Below are 26,011 nucleotides of genomic sequence, written 5' to 3' on the forward strand. Positions count from 1 at the left end.
TTCCTCCATAGAATCGTTCAAAGGGAGATACGCCAATTAAGGGCTAAAATGATGATCAAAGCCAACAAAACTTCCTTTCATAAAATTCAGTCGCACCTGCTCTAAGAAATTGGCCCTATTCACCCTATAACGCGATAAATCCAGAGTTTCCTATAAAAAATATATGAAACGCTTCAAAAGAGAATTCGCACATTTCGATTCCCCGAGGGCTCGCCTGTTTTCCAGACCTTTAGGAGGTTGTGTGCCGTTTCGGACAGCGACTTTATGGCCTGAGGGCGTTTCGTAATTGGCTAATTAAACTAGAAATGGAGAAATATTTACTCGTTTGTCTTATTGTTTTTCTATAAATGATGGATGATCCCCCAAAAAATGATTCTCGGCAGTTCATAAATACGGGAAATTTATTTACTCGGGATAATGTTGCATTATGTGCCTCTGGGGGGCCATATTTTTCAATAGAGGAATCTTGTAGTAAAAGCTTTAGGTGTTTTAGGAAGTCTTGTTTAATATTTTATCTTCGGTAGTATTAAGATTGATCTGACGCAAGGCCTTAAGGGCCCGGATGTTCCGGTTGTTTTATGCGGGGCTCCCCCACATTTACATCTTTATTTCCGAGCCCTTATTGGGAACTTAAAAAAAGGTTCATTTTCCCCATCCGATTGACAAATTTATGGTTGCAATTAAAAACAGAAATTCAAGTCATAACGCTGCTCGGTAAATTGGCTTTTTTCATTATTTTGTTTGTCGTTGGACCGTATTTTTCGTTTAATTCAGGGGAAATTTCTTTTGTGCCCCGCCAAATGGAATTCTGCCTCCATTTCTGTACTGTAGTTCGGTTACGCTTTGTCAAATACGAATTTGATAGCGAAATGATGAAAAAAATCGGATTCTAGTGAGTTAGCAAAAGCCGCACTCTCATTATCAATTGTTTAGCTTTTTAAGCTTCCGGTTAGCATGAGCTAAGAGGCTAAAAATATATGCGAGTAATTGTAAACCGCAATTAAATTTTATACACCCACTTTTGAGCGCAAGGCGCAGGTGGGTACTGAGGTATCTCGAAAACAGGCAGAGGAAAATCGTTCTCCGCGCTTACAAGTTCAGAAAAGTACCAAATTCTCAGACAAGTCTGGCCAGTAGAATCAAAAATAGCTTTAACATTTAAAAACCGAACATCGCTGCCAATTCATCGGGGGATCTGCTTTTATTTATAACCATCCAACGGTCCCCGATAATCCTCTCTTCAACGTCTAATAATGTTTTTTTCTAAGTGAATTCGTTATCACGATCATATCACATTCAAAGTATCCTCAAAACAATATGAGTAGGCAACGCTGCTTGATTCCCTCGAGTCTACATGGTACGACTACACGCAGGCGGTACTTGTTCTCGTACTGCCGTGGAAATCGCCGACCGTTTTACGACGATACGTTTTAGTATGTGAATGTTAAACTTGTTTCGTTTCGGTGTATTAAACGAAAATGTCCCAGGAAGTACCACCAACAGGGCTCCCTCAGGACGTACCTGCAGGACATGAGGAGGAGAGCTGGGCTCAGAAAGTGAGAACCAAGTGCCTGCGTAAGTACCTGCAGGTGAACATTTTGGGCGCATAAATAAACAAATTGGATAAACATGTACTCGCTGCTGCAAAAAGTGAAACTTAGAGGTTTTTTTAAATTCTCGACTAATGCATTGAACTGCGAATTTATGACTTGTTATGGCCCTTTTATCAGTAAATTGTGCAATTTATTATGCAGTGAGTCACTATGCAATGATAATTGGATGCTTTCGAAATTTACGTAATAAATAATTGCATAGTTGACGACTTAAAAATATTAATTGACAAGGAGTTTTAACGATTTTTCCCTCCTTTGCAGCCGGAGTTAGAATAACCCTTCTGCTATCCCTAATCTTCTATATATCCATGTTCGGAGTGGGCATTTGGGGAATAAAGAAATGTCCAGTGGAACCCAACATTCCCTTTTTCCTGATCGTTATTGGTACATTGCGTCTTAGTTAAACGCCATTAACTTCATTTCATAATGTCAATTTTTAGGGGGAATTGGGATGCTCTCCAAATTTGTCAGCGCAATAGAAATCCTCAGGAGCCACCAACCAGTTAAACACGTCGAGTCTTCGCTCTACACCATAGAACTCGTTTTCATGTTATTGGGTAAACCATATCCCGTTTAAACCGCACGTATAAGGTGTTCTTAAAATCGTCCTGCAGGCTCTTTTTGGGTGTTCAAAGAATACAAGCCAAACTACAACCCTGGTATGCCTGATTACTGCAACAAGACTGTCTACATGTTCGCCTTCGTCTACCTTGTAGTCATCTGTGCCATACTCGGCATTCTAATGACCTCCTATTGCTGCTTTATTGGCTGTTTCTTCTTTGTGGCACGAACGAGGACACCTGATATTGATCCGGAGGCACCTTCAAGACCTCTTCATCCCGAAGACCAATAAATACATATTTAATTATATTGTTTGTACGTTTTATAAGTATTAAATCGTTTTCTTATTAATGCGTTTTGATCATGTTTTATTGACACATTTGTGGAGAAGGTGTGTGTTAACATGAATGTTAAGTAAACGGCAATGCTTCTTTGCTCTGAATAGGAACCTGCACTGAGTATCCAAAAAAAAGGTATTCATCAAAGAATTCATCAAAGAAAAATTAATAAAGATACGAATTATGGTCAATGAGCTTCTGGATAATTTGGTGTATGCGCTTTTCCTACTAATGGAGAGTACAGAAATCTTTTCTTTAATTTCTAACGCCATCTGTCAACGAAACCGCAAACCTACAAATGTTTCTTGACACAATGGTGGATAACTAATGCCTGCAGAGTCCCTCAGCTTTCTCCCCATTCATGTTTTCCTGACTTTAAATGCACAATGCTAACAATAGTCAAATCCAAACATATTAAATTACACAGATAACGGCGAAAAATCCATTCTTCAATTTTCAGTTAGAAAGCCATGAAAATCGCAAAAACGACCCTACCTTAGGAACTTAAGTTTGCTAAAGTTTCACTAAATCTTACTCTGCGTCCCCTCGGTGAAGCCTATAGTTCCATTTGTGCTTAATAGACGTGATAAATCGACAATTTCACATCGAACCTCATTTATCGATCTAGAATACGCATTTTGGTGGCACCTACGTGCAATGGAGATTTGCCAGCCAAACGAATTAGTCTATAAATACTACAAACTGAAATTCGGTCAGGTTGAAATTGAGTTCTATAGTGGACGCGGTCATGTCCGAAACTGCTACAAAAACGATTGTCGACGTGCAAAAGCTGGACGAGACAAAAAGCAACAACAACAACCACTTTTTCGACGAGAAAGTTAAAGTGAGGGCGCCTCGTAAGTTTCCCCAGTTTCTTTTTTGATGACGAGTCACGTTTTTATCGCCCTTCCAGCTGGCGTCAATGGTTCTTTAGTGGTACTCTACGCCCTGTTTGTCACGGTGTTCACCATTGGATGCATCAACATTAACAAGTGTCCTCTGAACAGGCTTATCCCTATCTATCTCATTGTTGCTGGTAAGTCTTAGTGTCGAACTGTGGATTATTCTTAGGTATATGTCATTACAGGGGGTTTGGGAGGTTTATCGAAGTTCTTGTATAAATACCACGAAAACGCTTTTGTCCTCTGGGCCATCACTTTTTTGGTAACGGTTAACTTGGCATGGCATGGATTAGGTAGGGACCAATTTGCCTCTAAAGTAACGGTATCAGAATGCATTTTTCAGGTTCTTACGTGGTCTACAAAGAGTACCAGCCCAGCTACAATTCGTCTCATCCCTACTACTGCAATAGAACGGCCTATTTAGCGGCTTTTTGGACCCTGACCATCGAATACACCCTTTTAGCCATGTTTATTTTACTGTCTTGCTGTTACATGATTATGAGAAGGGATTTTAGGACTGAAAGCGGCACCAAGTAGGCCTTTGTTTTTATTAATATTTCAACGCGGTAAGGGCGGCTTTTACACTCTACGCCTCCCTAGAGAGGGGAGTTTTAGTGTGTATGAAAACAGGCAAATTGATGGATTTCATTACTTAATCACGAAAAAAAATATTCTGACAAATTGGCGGACGAAGAGAGAATGAAAACTACAGCTGTCGAATCGGTCTTGCTTCGGGGGCCGTAATAACGTTTTCGATTTTATTAAGGCCTGAACACAAAAAAGCTTTTTCCACCCCTAAAAATCTAATTATGATACGTAGCGAGCGTAGTTCTAAAAAGAGAACCGCCATTTTTGCGCTGAATGTAAGATTCGACTTGACAGCGGGGCTCTAGAAGTTTATTCTTTGTTGGAAAAAAGTTTAGGGGTGTTGAATAGGTTCGGAGCAACCCTTTTTTGTTTGTTTCTCGCACTGAAATGGGCTGGTAATGTCGCAGAAGATATTTCGTCCTTTGTAGTTCCCTTTTCGGATGGTTTAAGGACCTTTTGATTGGCCCAAGAACGGTGCTGAGTGTGGACATTCTTTCGAAGTATGTACTTAAAATTATAGGGGCTGTTTTATAAAGCTCTAGAAAAAGCAGTGTGTTATTTTTCCTTGGTACTCATCATTTCTGTTTTATGGAGTTTTCTTGACTAGTTTTATGGAGGCAGCGGATGTGAAGAATTGCACGTAATTTCTTTAAATTCAGGAAAAATGTGTGCAAACGCGGCAACGCCGGACGTATGGGGTTGTTGCGATATATTATGTTGGTTGCCTACGTTTAATGCATAAGACAGATGCAAAAGTCTCAATACCGTGTTGCCGGATTTAGACATCAAGATTAGTTAAACATGAAAAAACACTATTTTGTTAGAAACGTCTTCGTTGGTTGAATCAAAAAGGGCGCTCAAAAAATGTCAACATTTTGCGAGAACTCTTTGGTACACTTCAAAATATGAGCGCCGATATCTGGGGAATTCGTGGCGGAATTACCTGGGAAAATAGCTCCAGCTATTTACCTCAATAAGCTTTTTAAACCTCATAAACCACCTTGTAAAACCTCTTTTTGTCTCTGAGATACCAACATATTTTTATAATTTTAAAAGTGCTTCCTTAAAGCACATTTCCATGCAACTTCCTAGAACAACTGGAAAATTGAAAATTGTCCCCATTTCTTCCACGAAAGGCCGCAATGCATTAGAGTCACTGTGACGTGCTTTTGCGCAGTATTGGCGCATGTGAGCGGTACAAGGTCACGGTGACGTCATTTCCTCCGATTTGGCCGCCATGTATTAGTGTCTCATTAGCCAAAAAGGTTGGTGGAAAACTGTGAAAAACAACGCTAAGACCAGATCCTTAAGATCATTGCGTGAAATGTTCCTGGCGTTCAAATGCGACATCCAGAGTCTAATAAATTGATTGGAAACCGCTATATCATCCGGGTTGTTTCGCGTTCAGGTCGTTAAAAAATTTAAATGTATTTCTCTTAAATCAATACCAATATCGAAACAAGAAAAGGCAAATGATTTATCACCGAGTCAAACCGAGTGTGAAAAATTTACTCATCCCCGTGGATGATGATTAGGAACGTTTCCATTAGTGCCTCGCCTGTTTCGTGCTATTTGTATGCATAAAAGTAAGCCTGCAAGAAGAACAAATGAGCTAAAACGAAAACGTGTTTCGTTAAATGAAAAGAAAACTTCCTGAGGGCGGACGTTCGAGACTCCTTAAATATTAAAGCTGATTATAAAATGTAAAACGAACGAATAAAATTCCAGTTTTGATGGTGGAAACAATTTTGACGAACCGCTCCAACGATTCCAAGAACAAAAATTAGCAATCCAATTCATGGAAGCTGATTTCTGAATAAATTCCATATGGATTAGAAGCAAAGATTTATTGTTTGGTTTAAATGGAAAGAAAACGTCCCCGAGGCGTTACGTTCGGTATACGCCTCAATATTAAAACCGATTATAATATGCAAAGCTGACAAATAAATGGAAAACATTTTAATGGAAGTCAGGAAAATATGCGCTCGCGTGTGCGATCCAGGTGCGAAATTACTATACTCATTCCACAGGGCCTGTCCCTGGATATATGCAAATAAATATTCTGGATAGGACGGCCGGAATGGGGCCCATTGTACGAGGCAGCTCGGAGTTTTATTAAAGCAGACGTCGTTCGTTTAATTTTCATTTCATATGTTAGAAACATCGTCAATAAAAATTGGTTGTAATGGCACTTAGTTGACATAGCGTCTGGTGATGCGGATAACAAGAAAAGCAAACTACCCAATAAAAGCTTTCAATTAAGTTTTAATAAGGCTGAGCCGTCGGAGCCAAATCCATTACCCGGTCCGGATTCCCCGTGGAGTTTACGTTTGTTTTTCGAAAAACCCTAATATTAGATTTCCATTCGGAACTTGAAAGCCTGGTGCTTCCATGAGCGCGGCTTCAGCATCAACTTCGATCGAATGAACTAATCCCCCAAGGTTCCATATAACTAAAGGAGAGTTTTTTGCCATTTAGGATAATCACGTGATTAATGTCGCTCCCGTTTACGGAATCGTTTAATTAAATTAATCCGGCCATAATGCCGATCATTAGACCCATTAGTTGCATCGTCGATGCCGCTTTTTCAGCTTAACCGAACTGACAGCATGGAAAACGATCCTTTCCGCTTTCGGGCCGAGAACAAGAAGGGCGATAATGGGTAAAGACACCCGATACGGATTTCTTCTTTCCAACACTCCCCAAGATATTTCTCTCTCTCCTTGCAGCATCCATGAATCGGATGACGTTCGCGAGAGCTTGAAGATATTTTCTGGTATTCGCCAGGAATACTTTTTTTTTATCTATCCGTATTCCTGGAGCCGTTGGATATGTGGAATCAGTTAAATCACGAAAAAGTTCGATATCCTCGCATCTAGACAGTAAGTAAAACCTGTAGATACTCGACAGAAATTGTAAGTCAAGTGCTGCCCATGGACACACTTGGGACTCACATACTTATCGAAGTCGCCCGGTAGCAACAATAGCAATGAATCCTATGATAACTGCTGTTATTCGTTTTAAACTGTGAGCGACAAGAACCAATTACCCATTATCAGTTATCAGCGAATCACGGAGTGGTGAACGTACAAACTGCTTCTAAATTATGTATCAGTTGACTTTGGTTTTATTGTGGTGTACAATCTTGGTGCACGGCAAATACCAGCCCAACTGGGACAGCCTGGATACCAGGCCGTTGCCCTCTTGGTTTGATGAAGCTAAAATAGGGATTTTTCTTCACTGGGGGGTGTTTTCGGTGCCAAGTCTCCAGTCCGAGTGGTTCTGGGCAGATTGGAACGGCAACAGTAAGTATCAGTTTGCATTTATTCTCTCTAAATTATCTTGTATCCTTGAGTAAAGTTACACACTAACAATATCTGACGTCAGTTCGAAGCACTTTAGTGGCGCCTTGGATCGTATGGATTTTGCCCATACTTTGGCACTAACCTGAACCCCGAACGGTGCAGACTTGAAACTGTCCAAAAAACCTTGACTCGTGCATTTGTCCACTAAAAATGTCCAATTATTCCACTTTTTTCGATAATATCGACGATATAGAGGATTTGAAATTTTTGATTTCCTGTCAAAATGGTGACCACTCACTAAAACCTTTGACAAAACTGGACATTTTGACTCTTTACATCCTATCTTTAGCCTCGCAACTAATCAACAAATACATGAAATCCAACTATCCTCCTGGTTTCACCTACCAAGAATTCGCCAAAGACTTCACTGCGGAATTCTTTAACGCTACCCAATGGGCAGAAATATTCGCCAAGGCTGGAGCAAGGTAAAAACCGCCCCCAAAATAAAACTCCTATAACGGATTTTACTCAACAGATACGTAGTCCTCACTAGCAAACACCATGAGGGCTTCACCATGTGGCCTTCTAGGTACTCTTTCAACTGGAATTCTAGGGATATTGGCCCTCACAGGGACGTTGTTGGTGAGTTCATGTTTCCCTCTAGATAAAAACTCAATTAGTGCTACTTTTTTAGAGGAGCTTGGGGTCGAAGTTAGGAAATCTGGATTAAAATTTGGTATCTACCACTCTCTCTTTGAGTGGTTTAATCCAGTGTATCTGGCAGATAAAACCAATAATTTTGCAACTCAGCATTTCGTCACAAACAAGATTATCCCGGAAATGAAAGAGCTGGTCTTCAATTACAAGCCTTCAGTAATCTGGTCTGATGGTGACTGGGAGGCCAATGACACCTACTGGAAATCCACTGAATTCCTGGCATGGTACGAAATTTTTCATCAGATACTTCAAAAGGCTATTTAACTGAATAAATTTAGGTTATACAATGAAAGTCCAGTGAAAGACGAAGTGGTGGTCAATGATAGATGGGGGATCGGTATTCCATGCCACCATGGAGATTTCTTCAATTGCCAGGACCGCTACAACCCTGGACAGCTCCAAAAGAAGAAATGGGAGAATGCCATGACTGTGGACAAACACTCGTGGGGTTTCAGGAGAAATGCCAGATTATCCGATTATCTGACCCCTCTGGAGCTACTAACAGTGTTGGCAAAAACCATCAGCTGTGGGGGAAATTTGCTCATCAACGTGGGGCCCTCGAAGGAGGGAACCATCAACCCCATTTTCGAAGAGCGATTGTTGCAGCTTGGAGATTGGCTCAGAATCAGTGGGGAGGGGATTTATGGCACTCATCCATGGACTGCCCAGAACGATTCTCTTAATTCCAATATTTGGTAGGTACGTAGATTAAAGGAATTTTGAGAGTCAGAGGATTTTTTAGGTATACTCAAAAAGAGAATTTTGTTTACGCAATATGCCTGGAGTGGCCCCAAGATGGAAGGATGGTCCTGGGGTCTGCTACCGCCTTATTTAAAAACTTTGATACAGCCGTGAATTTATTGGGGAATTCAGGGAAGCTGAAGTGGATTTTGAGCTCTGATAAAGTGGAAATTGAGCTACCGGACAGGGTTACCGTGAAGAGCGAAATTGCCTGGGTTTTGAAGATCAAGGCTTGAATAAATTATCGAAGTTTTCTCTAGCTCTTAACACAATACGTAGTTTCATTTCGACTCCTCTGATTTGATTATCCTTCTTGCGTTCCTGACTCTAACTAAGCCGTGATGGGCCTTAATTTTATTTCTTTGCCATCGCCGATACACAGGAGCCAACAAATCCCTTTGTAATTTCCGTAATAGAATCGCCCAAGAAAATATATTTCGGCCAATAACGGACGACCCTAATGAGGTCGGAAGGGGTATTTCCCTTTCACTAATTAAATAAGGAAAGAATAGCGTCTCGAGGGAATTTGTTCGGGAGTAATTCCGGTCCTGCCTCGACGTCCCGGTCACGTTTGGCTTTAATTTTGCTTTGTTGTAGAACTCGCAGAAAACTGTTTGCTACGTCTCGTGTGTTTCGTTAGCTGTGAGTGATGATGGGGAGATCTAAAAAGGGAATAAGCAATTTGATTGCTGGAGACCTCAAAAGTAATTCTCGCAGGAAATCATCGCCGAGAATTTCCATTTAGATTCGAAGTTGGAATTTATTCACGTGAATAAGGACGCTCATCGGGAACCCTATTCCATGCCTTCAAGCTCGCCAAGTCGTCCTGTGTTGTCCTCCAAGTCTCGGATTTCTCAAATTGACCGCTCTGTATATTTTCGGGTATTCACAAAGTGCATTTTGTATTTCACGTGTCTGTATACCCACCTCTAACCGCCTTCGAGATGCGCACGTTGAAATAAAGGATTTTTCAGATTGAACACCTTGTGTATTATTACACCCTTTTAGCCTGTGTTTCAGGGCGATGATTTTCAAAAATGCGCCCCTACACAGGGTGAATCATGGGGCACTGTACATGCTTCTACTATGGAACAAGATCACTAAGGGGAATGTCGAACGGGCATTAAAAAATTGCTCGTATTTTTTATTGTTGTTATACAGGGAGTTTTACACATTTTGTCGAAAAATGGTTTTGACTGTAACTGTAATGCCAGTGTGCTTTTTTTCATTTTCTGGTGATATATCCGAACATCCAAAACTGTAGAAATTTTGTAAACTGCGTTTTTTTACCAAGCAGTGAGGAGTGTGACACATTTGTTGACTGGGTATAAATAGTAGTTCATCTAAGTTTTAGCAAGCGTGCATAGTGCTTTTTCGAAAATTCATATACAGAGCTCAAATTTTTGTTGGAATCAAGAGACAGTGTTCCTTTTTCCAAAACAAAGAAAGGCTAAAAGCTCTGGCAAAGCAAATCACGATTTATCTGGGAGATCATCGCGAGGCTGGGTTTGAGTTAGTGCACAAAGACCACATAAACCATGACCGTTAAGTTAATTGATACATTACCATTAACCGGAGAGAAACCGGGTTTTTAGGGAAGAAGATACGATGCGACAATGGCTAATGCGGGGCCATAAACCGGGAATTTAAGATTATTAATAGAGCTCGTATTTCTTGCCACCGATCAGATATTACGACCTCGCAAATGTCTAAATATGTCTGTTTTAAATGATTATAAAGTGCGGCTCATATACAGGTGAGTTATGAGCACGGATCTGAAAGTTGGTATCAACAGCAACGACAAGTGATGCAATAAATAATACACTCGCGTATAAAGCAACTTTATATCCGGCTAATACCAGGGCGAGGCGAATAAAGAGTAAAAGCAACAGCGAACGAAACTATTAAGCTCGGCTCGGAGTTTATTATCCAAGATTCCACGTGCGAGTCCCGGTGAAGAAAGTTTCAATCGAGTTGAAAGTTGAAATATTCATTTTGAAGTTGACGACTCCGAGAGAAAGACGAGATAAGAAAGCTAATATCTCCGCCAGGTGGTTTAGTAAATTAACTAAGTTGGTTAAAACGGGTGCCTTCATCAACTTTCTCGTACTCACCTCCAACAAAAGCACTTCAGATAGCAGACTCACCTTCTTGAGATCCTTGTTCGGCTCCCCATCGTCAGCTTTCCGCTTTTCGGTGCCGATGAGCTTGCTCTTGTCCTTCTCACTCACGCATACCTGTAACAGTCAGGAAAAAATGGCTTAACATCCTCGCTAATAAAACTTCAGCGATAGCAGGAAACTTTTCCAATATGTATTTAAACCGAAGAGGGTCATAAAATAGTCAATAAGCTCTAGGCTTTCGGAAACTCATTCCAACTTCTATTTGTATATACGTTATGTAAGAGCAGCTCGGATTACCATCGTGTCCTACTGGAGAATAAGTTTCCTCGCTGGTGTCACAATGAATAGCGGCCCTTAAAGTTTAAAGGGTTTGGAGCCGGTTTTAACGTTTCAGTTCTATTAATAATTCCCCGTTAATTATTGCAGCTTAACGTCAACGAGCGACGATTAGAACTGAAACTGGAAACTTCCCCAACAATTTTCGAAGAAGCTGTAGCAAACCTGAGGCAGTATGGGGGCAAAAATATCCGTTTAATAGTTCCCGAGAGAGCGGGTGCAGTCGCTTCCATACGAAAATCATTACCCGGAGAGTGAACGCGACTTTCCTGAACTTGGCATTCGATTTGCTATCTATGTCGGGAGAAGACCGCTGTTTAGGGATGCTATTTCTGCCTCCAAATGAGACCACGTGATTCCCCATTTTTACTGCTTAATCCTCATTTCTTTTAAATCAGTGCTCTATACGCAGAATTAGCTGCAGGGGGAACTGGCAACAACCAACAGTTCGGGTCAGCATAAAAAAATTGACTTAAAATCCGGGAATTTTGAGACTAAAAATGAACAGTGGCAACGGCGCTTCCTTAGCTCCCCAGCAGCTTTGCAGTAAAAGGTAGACAACCCGCCGTGCATCACGGTACGTTGCTGTACGCACTGTTATCAACTCTCCCGCTGCTTATTTCCTAATTTAAACCCTGGGCGTATTCATTAAAATTAGTTAAAGTCTATATAATAATAGGTTTTTGTTTCGTTGTGAATAATGGGGATATTCTCAGATAAGTGTAAGTAATTCTGGAATTTTTGCTACGGGAAAACCCTCACCAAGTTTGCTTAATGGACTATGCCCAAACCCCAGTTTGTGACCTCTCGTTTCAAACCAAATTTCACCCTTGATGGCAACACTCCACCAGTGCTACTTTTCCCTTTCGCTTGAACAGAATCTTCACTTAATTTCCCCAAAATTTCTCCGGCACAAAAATAATTGATACCTTGAAAGGGCCACGGGGAAAATATCTGCTCCTATGTAATGTAAAGGCAATATATTAATAATAAAACTCAGGGGACCTGTATAAGTTGAGAAGAAACGTCGATAATATGTTGTTGATGCCGACATGGAAAAGTTAAACCTCACTTTGCTGCTCTCGCTTGCACTCCCACACTGGATTCTCTTGAAAGTTATATGAGTTTTGTTTTTGAGTATATCGAGCCGAACACCCCAGGGAATCTTTAGTTGTCTCTCTGTTGTTGAATCGAGACAATTATTGTCGGTTTAAGGGAGTTTTTTTTGTTTCCCGAAGAGATGTTTTGGCTGCCATTCACATGTCGAGATGCACTTGTGTCTGCAGGCGCAAATGCACATCAGATTCCCGCATGTAGTATATTTCGACGAGAAGTTTACGAACTTTTGCGTCGGTTAACAAACCCATTGTCTCCGGAAAAGCGACGTCTCCCTGCACCATAAATAAATCCGACTTTATCCGTCTTCAACCCAGCTTCTTTCCCTCATTGTTGTAACGTTGTTTGCTTTTATTTCACTTCTTGTGATCGAGGTTCTTTCGACATTATCTTTCATTGTTAGACCCCACTCGGCGCTGTTGTCCTTTCCGGCAGCTTAATAGCTTTTTCGTTTGATAAACAACTGCACGTCATGTGCACATAAGTTGTGTGTTGTAGAGAACATCATTAAATATTTGCCGTTTAAGCACACCGGATTTAATAAGCCGGGGAAAGCTAATTTCGGTTCTCTCCTCGTCTAGAGCCGTCGACAATTCAAATATCTCGGAGGTCGTTAAATTAAGGCTGAGATTTTCCTTCCGAGAAAATGGGTTGTTCAGTGCACGCTCACTTGCATGCTTATCTTCCTAAATGGATTGTTTTGGCAAATTAGGATAATGTTAATGTTAAGCCAGCTTTCGATCGATGTACACGTACATTTTAAACAACACAGAGGTCTTGATTTATCTTCAACCCAAAACAAACGGAATAACTTTAAAGTTGATCCTCAACAGAGCGTGGCCGGTAAACAAAGTTTGTCGGGGTAACATTTTGAGGTTGTTATTCGGCCCAGCGCCAACGGTGGAAGGAAAGACAAATTACGACTTCGAAACCCTGGAAAAAATGCCTTTGTCTGTCCGCATTTATCTATGACAAGCCTTCTGTCGGAAGAAAAAATGGCCCTATTAATTTTCAGAACATTTACCAATCAACTGAGACCTTTAGACTTTTTAGTGATGGTCTGGTGGTTTCGAAATTGCTCTCAAATGCATATTAATTCTAAATTCCACCACATTGTCAAGAATTCTTCCATGTTTCTTGCCCATTTGGCGAAGGACATTAGCTGCCCACTTCATTTAAAGCTCCATCCATTAAAATGATATTTTATGTTGTGATGGATTTTCATTGCTTCTTCCTCAGTCTGCACCTGATGATTTTACAAATGATTAATGGTGCAATAAAGGACACTTTAGGTCTTGATATCGGGTAAAACGTTAGAGGTGCAGTAAACTTCAAACAGGCTTGCCACGATAGGGCAAAATTGATAAAAATGTCCGACAAATCTCGCGATTTTTGGAAATCTCCCTGAGAACGATCCTGTTTCTGAGCTAAATCCTTGAAATCTTCAGATAAGCTTTTGGGAAGTTTCTGTTAGTACACCCCTAATTATTTAAAATATATCTAGCCAAATTATCTAAATTACGTTAGTGCTTTTACAAACATAATTTTGGGTCGAAAAATGTTTAGAATCGTGATCCTATTTAGAGGTTCCTAGTCTATACATTCTCACTATTTTTTTGCATAATTTTGCCGGATTAATCGTTGCATTCCATGAATTATCTTTTCTAGGTGCATTAATGAAACGTTCAAAAACCAACAAAATTATCGATAATTCTTTTAATGGATGCAAATGAAAACATTAATCGAAGCCGTTCGTATCAGGCGATGTAAAATTGAAATGCATTTATGCATCGATTTAATGGGCTCGGTTGTTGCGATCGTTATTTCATAATTTTGCTCAACATTTGTACGTTATTTACCAAAACCACCCATGTCGCGAATAATCCTAGGAAGGACGTCGAGGGAGTAAATTTCGATGAATATTTCAAACGGGACAATAAATTGCCAATATCCCAGAGTTGAAACAAAAAATTTTATTTATCAGTTCAGTTAAAGCTAAAACAGTTTGTTCAGGCACGTTTGGAAATTAAAAAGAATAAATAAATATCCTAAAAAGCAACAAAAAAATTAAAGTATCACCTGTCGATTAAAGAGAGTTTTCAAGTCACGTTCATATTCATGATGATGATGATGATCATGATGATGGATGATGGACCACAACCCGTGGAGCTTCCAGAAACGACCATCAGCCTCTGCAGAGCAATACGGGATTTTGGGGAAACCCAGTAATAAGGATTGTAAGAGAGCCGCGAGTTGAAGGACGCATGACCAGCTCAAACGGTCAGCTCTTTCTTCAGCTACAGTCATCATCTTTGCCGCAATGACACAATTGTTCGGCCTCAGTAATTTTTTGTGAAAATTAATTGGCACATAAATCTTCGAAACGCATCGCTTTGTATGAATTCCCACTGACACTATTCAACCACAATTGGGTAATATTATCTTTTTCTGTGGAAAAAACGAAATAAAAAAGCGCGCTATTGCCCCGAGGCTAATTGTCTAAATCCCAAATCGCCTTAAATTTCCAGCTTGGCGAAATTAAAAAAGCCGCAAATTGGACAAAATTCCCATCTCCATTGGAAAACTAATTTCAGGCCAAATCCTCATTAGGTTCATCATTAAAAACCCAACTTTCCCTATTATTTTTGGTTTGCCAAGTATCAGTTGCAAATTGCGCTATAGGAAAATTGGGGTTTTAATCATAATTGAGCTTAAGGTTGGGTTTCCTAACGGGCACTGCTGGTTGCAATTGAAAGAAGCTGTTGTTGTTGGCCGGTTTCCATCAAGTATAGATCCGCAGGCAAAAATAAAGAATTCGCATTCCCTCCGGCATAATAATTTTATTATGGCAGCAGATGCATATCGAACCCCAGGGATTTATTAAAAGAACACATCCTTGACTGCACCGCTTCTCTTCCAAACTTTCCGGTTTATATTAGAATTTTTCGGAATTTTATTGGAAAAATTTTCGTGCGTTGCATTGTGCTGCTCCTGACCCTCATCAGCTTGATAACCTTGAAAACGCCTCTATTCGCAATATTTGAAGTGATTAATATTCGCATAGAAAAAATCTTGATTTCCAGAGAAAGGGCCTCTCGACCATTTGGTGCTTCTGCCCGATGATTAATAATTCCTGCTATCGGCAGGAATGTTCGCTGTAATGCGTATCTTATATATTATTATATCTTCGATAAATCAATTTTTCCATTTAGATAAGAAGACAAGCCTTCCGCTTTCCGAACCAATCAAGTCGGTTTTAATTTGCCCTGATTCCGAAATTCTGCTTTGTAACGTAGTTTTCAGGTTGTGCCGGATATTGCAGAAAAAAACCGTTTAAGTGATTAATTGCTATGGCCGATATGTTGTTGGGCGTGGCAGATCCATATAATCCCACTTAAAATTATTCGGCTAAACGAGGCATTTCGTAATGTTTAGAGAACAATAGGGACGTGGCTTGCCGCAGTATTAGACTGGAACGACAAGGAGAATATGACAATGGGGCTTAAGAAGGCAAGTTGGTCCATGTCTTAACCCACTTTCATTGCGCGGAATTCAACGGCTATAAATCAAGTTCGATATCCGAAAAACGGATAGAGGAGAGGGCATAATTCTGGTGAAAGGCTTATTTGTATAGCCGGGTATGATTTTTATGAATGGTTGATAAATGAAGTTCGTCATCGTCGATCCGAAGACACCTGAAAGTTTTGTTAACTACCCCCGGCTTGATGTATATTTATGGGTAGGCCGGAGGGCAATTTGTCACTGTCCAAACAACAAGGCCGCATTTACAAGAATATTTAGATGCATTGTTGACGAAAACCGGTTGAGACGAACAATAAGAGAACGCTGTCCTCGGAGCTTCTTTATTAGATTCCTCTACACGCGCTTTGATTTCATTACAAATCCGGAACACGCACTTTAAACAAATTGTTTAAGTGCCTCAGTAGGAATCGCAAAATGATGTAAATTTAAGACAAACGTATTTGCGAGAATACTGTAAGCAATTTCATCCACAACTCGCGTGTCCCGTGCTGAATTAATAGTACAATACATTGAGATAGCTACAAGTCTCGTAAGCTACAGCACATTGGCGTGCGAACCCGCCTTTGCCAAACCCGGTGCGAAACTATGGGTTGGCAATGGACGAGTGCGCCAATGGGTTTATGACAGGTATGTATCTTACATTATCTACGAGATTTATTCGAATGGCTTTAAGCTTTTAAATTTTTCCGGTTTCAAGTCGACGGAGACCTCCATTTATCCTATTCTGGAAGGTATCGAAGGGGATTTCTTGGCTTCTCCGTAAACAACCTGAACTCGGTGATTTTGCTCACGGATTACCCGGTATATATTATTAAATTATTAGATTTATTATGCAAATTCCTGGCACCCTTTGCTTGGACACACCGCTTGCAAAACACGAAAGGTCGTGTGCATCGACTTTGCAATGAATAATAACCGACCCTAAAGCCTATTCATCACGTTTAATTAGTCACTGATTTAGGCTGTGTGCTTGATTGTAATTACAGCTAAATACGGCCCAATTGCAGAGAGATGGAACGATGAAATTTCATTACATTGAAAATTAAAAACAAAATTAACACCTTTAACTCCATAAATTATTTAATTACGAATTAAAATTTAATTAAATGCTAATTTCGGGGCGCATGTTACGCGCCAACATTAACATTTATGGGTAAAATCTTCATCGATTCGGGCCATTGAAACACGTCGCTGTACCCTAAAACTCCTCGTTGCATTTGGACATTGGGGAGAACGCGCCAAAAAAATTAAAGCAGAATTTTCTCGTATTTTTCTTGCGGCTCCTACGGTTTCTGAGATCTACATAAGTCATGGTTTATGGGCTACTTAAGAGTGAATCCACGCTTCTCTTTTTGGTTGCAGTAAGTCGGTCCAAGTAAGAAAATCCCCGAAGATGAATCCAGTCGCTCCTGGAAAATATTTACCGCCCCCAGGGGGATGTTTTACCACACCCTAAATTTTCCCATTGTGACATTTGTAATCCCCAGTAAATATAAACACACGTTGCGCCTCGTAAATCTGACGAACCCCGTCGAGTTGTAAGCTTATTATCCCCCGTTCATAAACAGCGGTTTCGGTACGTCGTAATTAGAATTTATTCCGCCTTTACGGCATTTCTATAAACAGATTTTGTTTTGCTGCGAACATCCGGATTCGGGCCATTTCTGCCGCGTCCGATTCAAGTTTCAACGAGTTTTCAACATGAGCTTTCGGCCCATAAAACAAGCACGCATTCGGTATAAACAGCAATTTATCGCACGCGGGTTTGAAATTGAGATGAAAGCTGCGGATCAGACACGAATTTTCCAACAAGAATTTCGTTAACAGCTCGGATTTCGCACCCTGCAGGGTTTGATGTCGTCATTACCTGAAACCGCCCCTGTAAAAAGTCATTTTGACAAAGGAACATTACGTATATTGCAGCAATATTTTCCATGTAAACGCGGCTGTTTAGCTAATCTGCATTTACAGTACTCTTTTCTCGGAAGAGGGAAGTTTAATATCTGAAATTTATGGGGATTATTCGACGCACGTAGAGGGTCAAGCCACGCAGCTCGAATCGAAGGCAACGCTAATCAGCCCAAATCAGACATTTAGTTTCAATTATAAATTCGGATAGAATATGCGGCCATCGCAGCCGGTCTCGATAGGGAAACTTTGAGGAACTTTTCTCATCAGCAATGAAGTGGTATAGTTTTAAATCTGCAAACTTTAAAATCGCTTCGATGGTGCATGTTTTTGGAAGTTAAATTGGCACCGTTCACGTTGGCACCAGATCGTATCGCGTTCCCTCGGACAAACATGCCACCGAGGCCTTAAGTTTCCCCCGCAGTAAATCGTTGCTATATTATTGGTTTAGAAGAAAATTGTGCTGGTCCCAGAAAGTGGCTTTCGTGCCACTCCAAAGTGGCACCTTCCTTGCTGGTAATGGGGACTGTAAAGGGATCAGAGATCTGCAGAATCTCCAGTGTATGTTTCCTGCCAAATTGTTTTTCATACAAATTTCGCCTCAACCCCGGTTAATCGGTCCCTAAACCTTCACCGAAAAAAGTGGCTCACCAAAATTAGAAAGTACACCACAGAACCATCACAAAAGAATTTTTCCACTGCTCTTATCAGGAACCTGTCAGCAGTGTTGGACAGTATACAGGGTTGCTCATTAGCGCGATATCTCAGTGAATATGACTTTTAAAAGGAAACGATTCATATCAAAGTTTTTCGTCATCAAGAGGTGCACATTTTAAAACTATTTTCAAATGTACAGAGTCCGTCAAAAAAGTGCGGTGGTACCAAATTATGTTTCTTTAAATGGAACCTCCCAAATTGTTTGCCATTCTCGACTTTATCCTCAAATTCTAAGGTCAATTTACGTAAAGAGACTTATGTCAAAAATCCACCCTTTCCGAGATATTCGGGAAAATTCGAAAATTTTTATAATTGCAAGGTCCCACGGAAAACGGTGCCGCACCCTAATCGCTGCGAATTTCGGAATCGGCTCACGGGACTCCAAGAGGACATAATAAGCTACGTTTTGACATATTTTAATTACAAAAAAGTCTTCCATGGGCCCCGAAATAGGCCTCTGAAGTCGGATGACTTCAAGCCGCAATAACTTGCGTATTTCAAGGGGAATGCCCCAATTTTCTCGACGGCATCGTGATCAGAATCCAAAAATACGTAAACCTGGGGGAAATTATTTTATTTTTATGCAAATGAGGTATTCACAATAAATTCTCAAATTGTTCTCCATTTCGACCAGAACACAATTGCAGGCCGGCCAGAAAAGACCTATTTGCTTGTTAATTAAGAAGCTAAAATTAATAAAAAATACATTAGAATTAATGTGCGATTTCGAAAACAAAATAATAACACAGTCATCAATAGTCACGAAAAATGTCAAAATGACGCTGGACGTCACCGGGCATCACATGACATTTACCTATAGTGACATCACGGTGTTACTTTTGAAACAGTTAGAAGCCAAAAAGCAGCAATTTTCAGGAACTTAGAAAGGGCTGTGTTTAGGAATAGAGTAATGTTAACCAAAGTTGTAGATTTTTGGATTCTGGACATGATGCCGTCTAGAAAATTAGGGCATTCCATTTCAAATGCGCAAGTTATTCAGATTTAAATTTATGCGACTTCGGAAGTCCATTTCGCAGTTATGGAAAACTTTTTTTAAATTAAAATACGTCAAAATGTAGTTTATTAAGTCCTATTGGAGTGCTGTAACACCAATTCTGAAATTCGCAGCGGTTAGGGTACAGCACTGATGTCCGTGAGACTTCGCAGCTCTTAAAATTTTCAAGTTTTCCTGAATAATTCACAATCGGTAAATTTTTTACATAAGACCCTTTACATAAACTTACCTGAAAATTTGACGAAAAATCAGAAAATGGTAAAAAAATTGGCAGGTTCTATTAAAAAAAACATAATTTGGATCAACCACACTTTTTTGATGGACTCTATACATTTGAAAATAATTCTAAAATCTGCACCTTTTAATGACCAAAAACTTTGGTGAGCAATATTTCCTTCTGAAACTCATATTTACTAAGATGTCGCACTTTGATCCATTAATGAGCACCCCTGTATATAGGGTGCTAGGGAAATAACTTTCGCAAATTTAACCAGTGAGTAAGAACATTATTTTGAACAAAAAATTCCTTGCAAGAGGGGTTGTAAATATAACCATTTCCCCGGAAAATCAAATAAACATCTTGTGAGAATTGGCAACGTCATTTTCATATTTACCTAAATATCCGCATAAGGTGGGTGCTATGGGGTGCTTTTTTATGCGTTTTTTTTTAGATTTGGTACTAACAAAATGCAGTACATTGAAGGTTCGAAATGTTCATTATTTGAGTCCACGCATGCTCCACTCTGGGTACTCCGTGTTGAACTCGCTTGAACAAGATTTAAAATTTGTTCTTCGGCTTCGGAATCAACTCCTCGTTCTCGACCTCGTCCTTGATATGTAGAAATAACGCTATCTGTATCCAGAAGCTTTTGGGAAACTTGCACAAATGTTTGTCGAGCTGGAAGCTTTCTTTCTGGATAACGATTACCGTAAATGCGCCCAGCTTCTCCAGAATTTTTTGACGCCTCTCCATAAATCAAAAGCATCTCATGACACTCGCGTAAAGAATACATTGTCACGTAGGTACTATTAATAAGTCGGAATAAAATCACTTAAAGCTCGCTCAAATTAACTTTGCGGCTGATCTGTTGCTTGTACTGACAGAAGATGCATTCAGCGAGAACGATATCACACTAAAATATTAAATGTGTGGAAGGACATACAGTCCATGACAAAACTGAAAAATAAGGGTGGTTTTATCTTGTCCCTCTTCGATGGTCCCTAATGGGCTCCACTTGTCCATGGCGCCAGGCGTCTTTGTACAGGGTCGTATGGCAGATAAAATGGGGTAAAATGCAGATGACTACAGTATAACGCTAATAGCTATATAACTTATGTACTAGTGAAATACTAGGTCTACCTGTTTACTGCGCATTCCAATGCTTTATCGCTTCACCTGCGAAGTGGGCGAGCGACCCTAATAAGGACCATAAAAAACAATTATAACAAAAACAAATGCCTCTTCCATAACAAAAACAAATGCCTCTTCCATAACAAAAACAAATTCCTCTTCCACAACAAAAACAAATGTCTCTTCCATAGTAAAAACAAATGCCTCTTACTCGGTCACGTTCCGTGCGGCGTTGCCGCTTACCTTCATTTTTCCGCTTAAGTTATTAATTAAGTTTTCAATTGCTTTTAGCAATGTTTATGTTGAAAAATTTTAAGTTTTTTTGTTACATGTCAAACAATCAACATCTGTCAAGTACGTTTTTTCACGTTTTATTAAAATTTTAAAACTTATCATAGCTTTTCCGTTACAAACTTTGACATTTTTTTTTTGAAAAAACTATTAGATTTTCGACCCCTGTTATACGGAACTTTTTCGTTCAAAATGATGTTCTTAATCATTGGTTAAATTTACGAATATTATTTCCCTAACACCTTGACTTAGTGCAACTCAGGCACATGCAATTAGCTCATCACTGTGTGAAATTTTTTCAGGTTTTGGGATGTCTTGCAGCTCTAGATTTCATCTTCAAAACACCGCCTCGGGAGTTAGTCGGAAAGTTAGCAGCAAGTTATTATACGTTTAATCTCCCTAAATGTGCAATTTCAGTTTTTGCGTCCGAAACACAAATTTGAGCACACTCTCATAGCCCCACAATTCAAACTGAAACTACATTATCAAATTAAACAAGAACTCAATTGGACTTCAATTTTGAAGGGCCAAAATGGGACTATTTCATTATCAATCGGTGTAATGAAATCCCTCATAATGAGGTTTCAGTTAAGCTGTTTATCGGGTGAAAATCCCCCCTTAATTGACTATTATTATATAATTTGATGACATCCAGCTGATTTGCCTCGAAGGTATGAAGGCAATATTTGCCATCAGCTTCTTGGCGGTCCATTAATCGAATTCTTTCCATTGTTCTCGCTTTTGTTCGTCCTCGACGCTCTTTCGTCTTATCCCCCGGACCATCCCTCGAGTTTGACTTATTGGGGTTATTATTCGCCCCCGTCGAAAATCAATTTTCGATTTGTGTGGAACGCCAAATGCAATTCCAGGGAAAATCGTCACGTGTACGAGTGAGTGAGCCTCATATAGAGAGACGAGAAATGTAATTGAACTAATATGCATGCGGTATGAAACTTTGAGATATCGAGGTGCTAAGACGAGATATAAAAGAATTTTATGGTTCGCTCTAATTCTAATAAGGGGGGCCATAAAATAAAATAGCCTCATCTCCAGATTCAGTTTAATATGCAGTCACTAAAATTATTCCCGTTATGGGGACGTTTTTCCTCTTGGAATTATACACGTACACGGGGGGAATGGGATTATGAAGCTCATATCTGAGAGAAAGTTCTCAGTTACTCTAAGAAGAAATTCGTTAAGGCACATTTCTTGAATTTATTCCGAAGCTGTGTCGCTAAAAGTCTTTCGTCATTTATGAAGAGCTGTTAGGACCGAGAAATAGGAAGTGACATCGATAATGGCGACAATAAGAGGGCGCGATTTGCAGGGATTTGCTACCCCCATTGAGTATTTTTCTTGAGAGAGTACTTACTTACTCCTCAGCCGATGGTGAGCTGAATTCTATTTTTGAAAAATGGTGGAAAAATAAAACCAATTATGGGCTTTTTCTCATTTTGGATGAAACAAATAATTATTTTTAATTTATTCTCTATGCAGGACGTTTGAAGAAGAAAAATCCATAGATTGAGGGTGGATAGATAATCGAAAGTGTAGTTAAATGCGTTCAGAATGAAGGTTCTAACCTGGCTCTTTTTCGAGATATAAGCACTTTAGTAAATTTCGTCGAAACTCCGACTTTTTATCAAAATTTACCATTTCTCCACTTCCTACCACTCAAAACATAAATACCATTTTAAAATCCACGTTAAATTTCCTATAAAAAAGGATAGTTTTTGTTGGTAAATATGCTTTTTCGAACTCAACGTAGTCCTTAAAGAATAGTTAGCTCTTTGGGGATTTCAACAAGATTGCCTTATTTAATATACTTTTAAACGGTCTACTCACTTTTAAGAATAACCTTTTTTTATGAGAAATTCCGCGCCAAACAGTTAAAAACTACTTTAATTACATCAAATTTTCCATGAGTTGGCTTGCTTTAAAAAAATAACAATCAGTGCAGGTCGGTTGTTTAGTTCGAGTTTGTTGTTTGAATAATTGTAAGATTATTGAGTCCTTCTGTCTATTCGGGCGCATCTTAATGAAATAATGCCTTTTCAATACTCAAACATTGAATACACGGATATGATTTTCGACTGTAGCCTCACTAACGGAAATAGTCACGTTATACTTTGTGAGGACCACCACGGTGGCCAGCGGGAAGTTCGGATTTAACCCCCCTTGATTTCTATGCGTGGGGCTATTTGACAGAAAAAGTGTATTTCCGTCCAAAACATTTTTTATTCTTAAAAGTGGGTGTACCGTTTAAAAGAAAATAAAATGGGGTAACTTGGGTGAAATCCCCAAAGGCGTAGCTGAGAAATTCATTGAGTGAACTATGATTGAGTAATACTAAGAAATATGGAGTTTTATATTTCCTTATTTTTTAGGCGGCTACGTGGGGTTCGAAAAGGTATATTTATCAATAAAAACTACCCTATCTGATAGAAAATTTAACGTGGATTTTAAAAATGGAGTCGTATTTGTGCTTTGAGTGGTACGAAGTGGAGAAATAGCAGGTTTAGATAAAAAGTCGGGTTTTCGACGAAATTCAATAAAATGCCTATATCTCGAAGAAGGGTCAGGCTAGGATCCAAATTCTGGCGGCATTTAACTACATTTTAGATGATTTATCCACCCTTAACCTATGGTCCTTTGTTCCCGAAACACCCTGTACAGAGACATCTTTTCAATATAAAGCCTTTTACGGACGTATTTGCTCACTATTGGGGGCGGTTTTAACTGAAGCAATAAATTAACTTGCTGGCTTAGACTCGCTTTATTGTCAGTTTGCCTGTAATCGAATTTACTTTCATAGGACATATACCATGCAAGACTGGATTTTGAGAGCTCTCAACTTACACTCCGGATGCTGTATATTGGAAATCCTCTCGACTGAGATATCTGAGGTGGTTGTAGGACCCAAATCTGTGTATGACGAAGTGAAAAATGGCACCTCAAAAGTGTTTCAGGAAACTTTCTAATGGCTATTAGAGTCACATAGTATTTTTGTCATTCGAGATTCCTTGCTCTCTGGAGAAAATTTGGAGGGTCGAGTTAATCGGTCTGGACACAGTCTAGACAGGAGTTAAAATATGAATCGCCCAGTTCAGGTCAGCTTGGGTGCACTTTAAACTTGAAGACCATAAAACCATTGTAGTGCTCATTACGGAGGGCTCTTTCCTGGCCTTCTTGAATCTCAGGGATGCATATTTGATTAGGGGAGAGAGTTGTGAATATACTTAAATGCCACTTAGGCTCAGTTGTTTATACCGCGTATTTACAAAATTGATGAGGCCAGTAGTGGCCTTCTTAAGGCTAAAGGAGTCACATTTTGTATTATGCTTGGGCGATGGTCTACTATTAGGCTGTCCGGATATTGAGATACCAATATTAGTAGAGTCTCTTTTGAAAAATTTCGTGTCATATTTCGGGTCCATCCAAATTCTTCCTCAACAAAAGTATGTTATTGCCTGGCATTGCCGTACAGAAACATGCCTAGAACCCTCCTGTGAGCCCCCTAGAAATACCAGGAACTAAACCGAGAAAGGGTTAACTTTTGGGTCAATTTGCAAGACAGTTTTGGACTTTCGGGATCATCCAGATGCAATTTCGTACCGCACCGGTGATGTTAACTTTAGCTTGTAAATGTTGAATAAATTGTAATTTAATATGCAGACACAGTTTTGAACCTTTCAAAGACGCTCCCTTGCTGATTTTTGTCGAACACAAAATCCTTTGAACCCATTGATATTTCGAGGATTTCATGGGATAAAATTTAAATAAAACTTCATGTTTCATCCGAAACACAAATATTGTGGATTTCGAAAGCCCGTTTAAAATTCTCAACCTGTATTTCGAGAACTTTTATGCCTGAAATAAAGAAGGTTTAGGGGCCGATATAGAGATCAAATCAATCCATTTTAGACGAAAAACCGCCCCTCCAAAAATTCCGCAATTTACCTGAAAATTTCCAATCGGGGAGATATCAGCTTGTCCTTTTTTCAAAAACCGATTGATATCTGCATGCCGATAATTGGCGAGCCAAATGGAAACAAAAATGCATGGAATTATACTTCCCCACGAGCTCTATATGCAAAATAGCTCTCATGGTTGCGAAATTGCATTTCACCTTTAGAAAATTTGAGGATCGAGTAAAAATCTGCTCGATTTTAGATAATTTTGTTGACTAGGCGAGCAATGGGCTGCATGGCAAATAAAAACCTGTTAAATTGATTTAATTACCGTAACTGCAGTAACCTTCATTTTCCATGTCTCCCAAAACGAAATTCTGCCTGTCCATCTGCCATAATTCCCATCCCCAATCAACCTATACTCATGCCCCCCAGGCATGTTTCGCAAATCAACGAATAAATGAATTTTTGTTTGACGAATATCAATTTGATCAATGTTTTTATTTGCGTTTTTCGGAAATAGGCGCAATTTAACTCTTAATCTCTTGTATAATACAGAACCGAAATTTTATCGAGTGAACATGTTAACCAGCATCCGGAAACTGAAGCGTAAACGCAATTTGAATCACAGATCACCGAGTCTCGAGCCAATATTTGACGAAGCTCTGGATAGTTTACATTCACGATCCCCATGTCAATTTGCCAGATCGACACCCCAGATATTTGCTCGCAAAGTAAGCTGAAGATATAGATATACATTATATAAAGGGGGCCTGCAGTATTGGATAACGATGGAAGTTTCGAGTGTAAACTCTGGAGTGCTCTGTTCGGGAGTTTGCAAGGCCCCTGTTCACTTTATCGTCCCCAGCAATTAAATCGTTATCGTTAAGACTGTATTAACTATTTATAGAAAAAATCCAAGTCGTGTAAGATGC

The 26,011-nt window shown here is 39.6% G+C and overlaps 5 protein-coding genes across 7 annotated transcripts in view; 4 read left to right on the forward strand and 1 right to left on the reverse strand.

Moving 5' to 3' along the window:
- Window positions 1-26,011, forward strand: part of LOC136414629 (uncharacterized) — a 250,284-nt gene that overhangs the window by 99,023 nt on the left and 125,250 nt on the right. The gene's annotated exons all lie outside the window — the stretch shown is intronic.
- The window catches only part of LOC136414622 (pseudouridylate synthase RPUSD2-like), a 78,869-nt gene that overhangs the window by 6,356 nt on the left and 46,502 nt on the right, over window positions 1-26,011 (reverse strand). For 2 of the 3 annotated variants that reach the window (XM_066398768.1, XM_066398766.1), the window contains exon 4: window positions 10,880-11,002. In XM_066398768.1, the coding sequence (XP_066254865.1) occupies window positions 10,880-11,002 (123 nt within the window). The remainder of the gene's footprint in view (window positions 1-10,879; window positions 11,003-26,011) is intronic. The other variant, XM_066398769.1, reaches the window with a different exon arrangement.
- Window positions 1,395-2,525, forward strand: LOC136414630 (transmembrane protein 272-like). The gene is made up of 4 exons (XM_066398781.1): window positions 1,395-1,575; window positions 1,875-1,997; window positions 2,054-2,170; window positions 2,228-2,525. The coding sequence occupies exons 1-4, from the start codon at window positions 1,479-1,481 to the stop codon at window positions 2,464-2,466; spliced, it is 576 nt and encodes a 191-aa protein (XP_066254878.1). The 5' UTR covers window positions 1,395-1,478; the 3' UTR covers window positions 2,467-2,525.
- LOC136414631 (transmembrane protein 272-like) lies at window positions 3,169-4,549 on the forward strand. Its single transcript, XM_066398782.1, has 4 exons — window positions 3,169-3,369; window positions 3,426-3,548; window positions 3,600-3,707; window positions 3,758-4,549. The coding sequence occupies exons 1-4, from the start codon at window positions 3,261-3,263 to the stop codon at window positions 3,949-3,951; spliced, it is 534 nt and encodes a 177-aa protein (XP_066254879.1). The 5' UTR covers window positions 3,169-3,260; the 3' UTR covers window positions 3,952-4,549.
- On the forward strand, window positions 7,073-9,009 carry Fuca (alpha-L-fucosidase). Its single transcript, XM_066398772.1, has 6 exons — window positions 7,073-7,307; window positions 7,657-7,792; window positions 7,843-7,949; window positions 8,002-8,248; window positions 8,303-8,719; window positions 8,767-9,009. The coding sequence occupies exons 1-6, from the start codon at window positions 7,109-7,111 to the stop codon at window positions 8,999-9,001; spliced, it is 1,341 nt and encodes a 446-aa protein (XP_066254869.1). The 5' UTR covers window positions 7,073-7,108; the 3' UTR covers window positions 9,002-9,009.

The sequence above is a fragment of the Euwallacea similis genome, chromosome 18 (genome assembly GCF_039881205.1).
Source record: "Euwallacea similis isolate ESF13 chromosome 18, ESF131.1, whole genome shotgun sequence".
NCBI classification, from domain to species: domain Eukaryota; kingdom Metazoa; phylum Arthropoda; class Insecta; order Coleoptera; family Curculionidae; genus Euwallacea; species Euwallacea similis.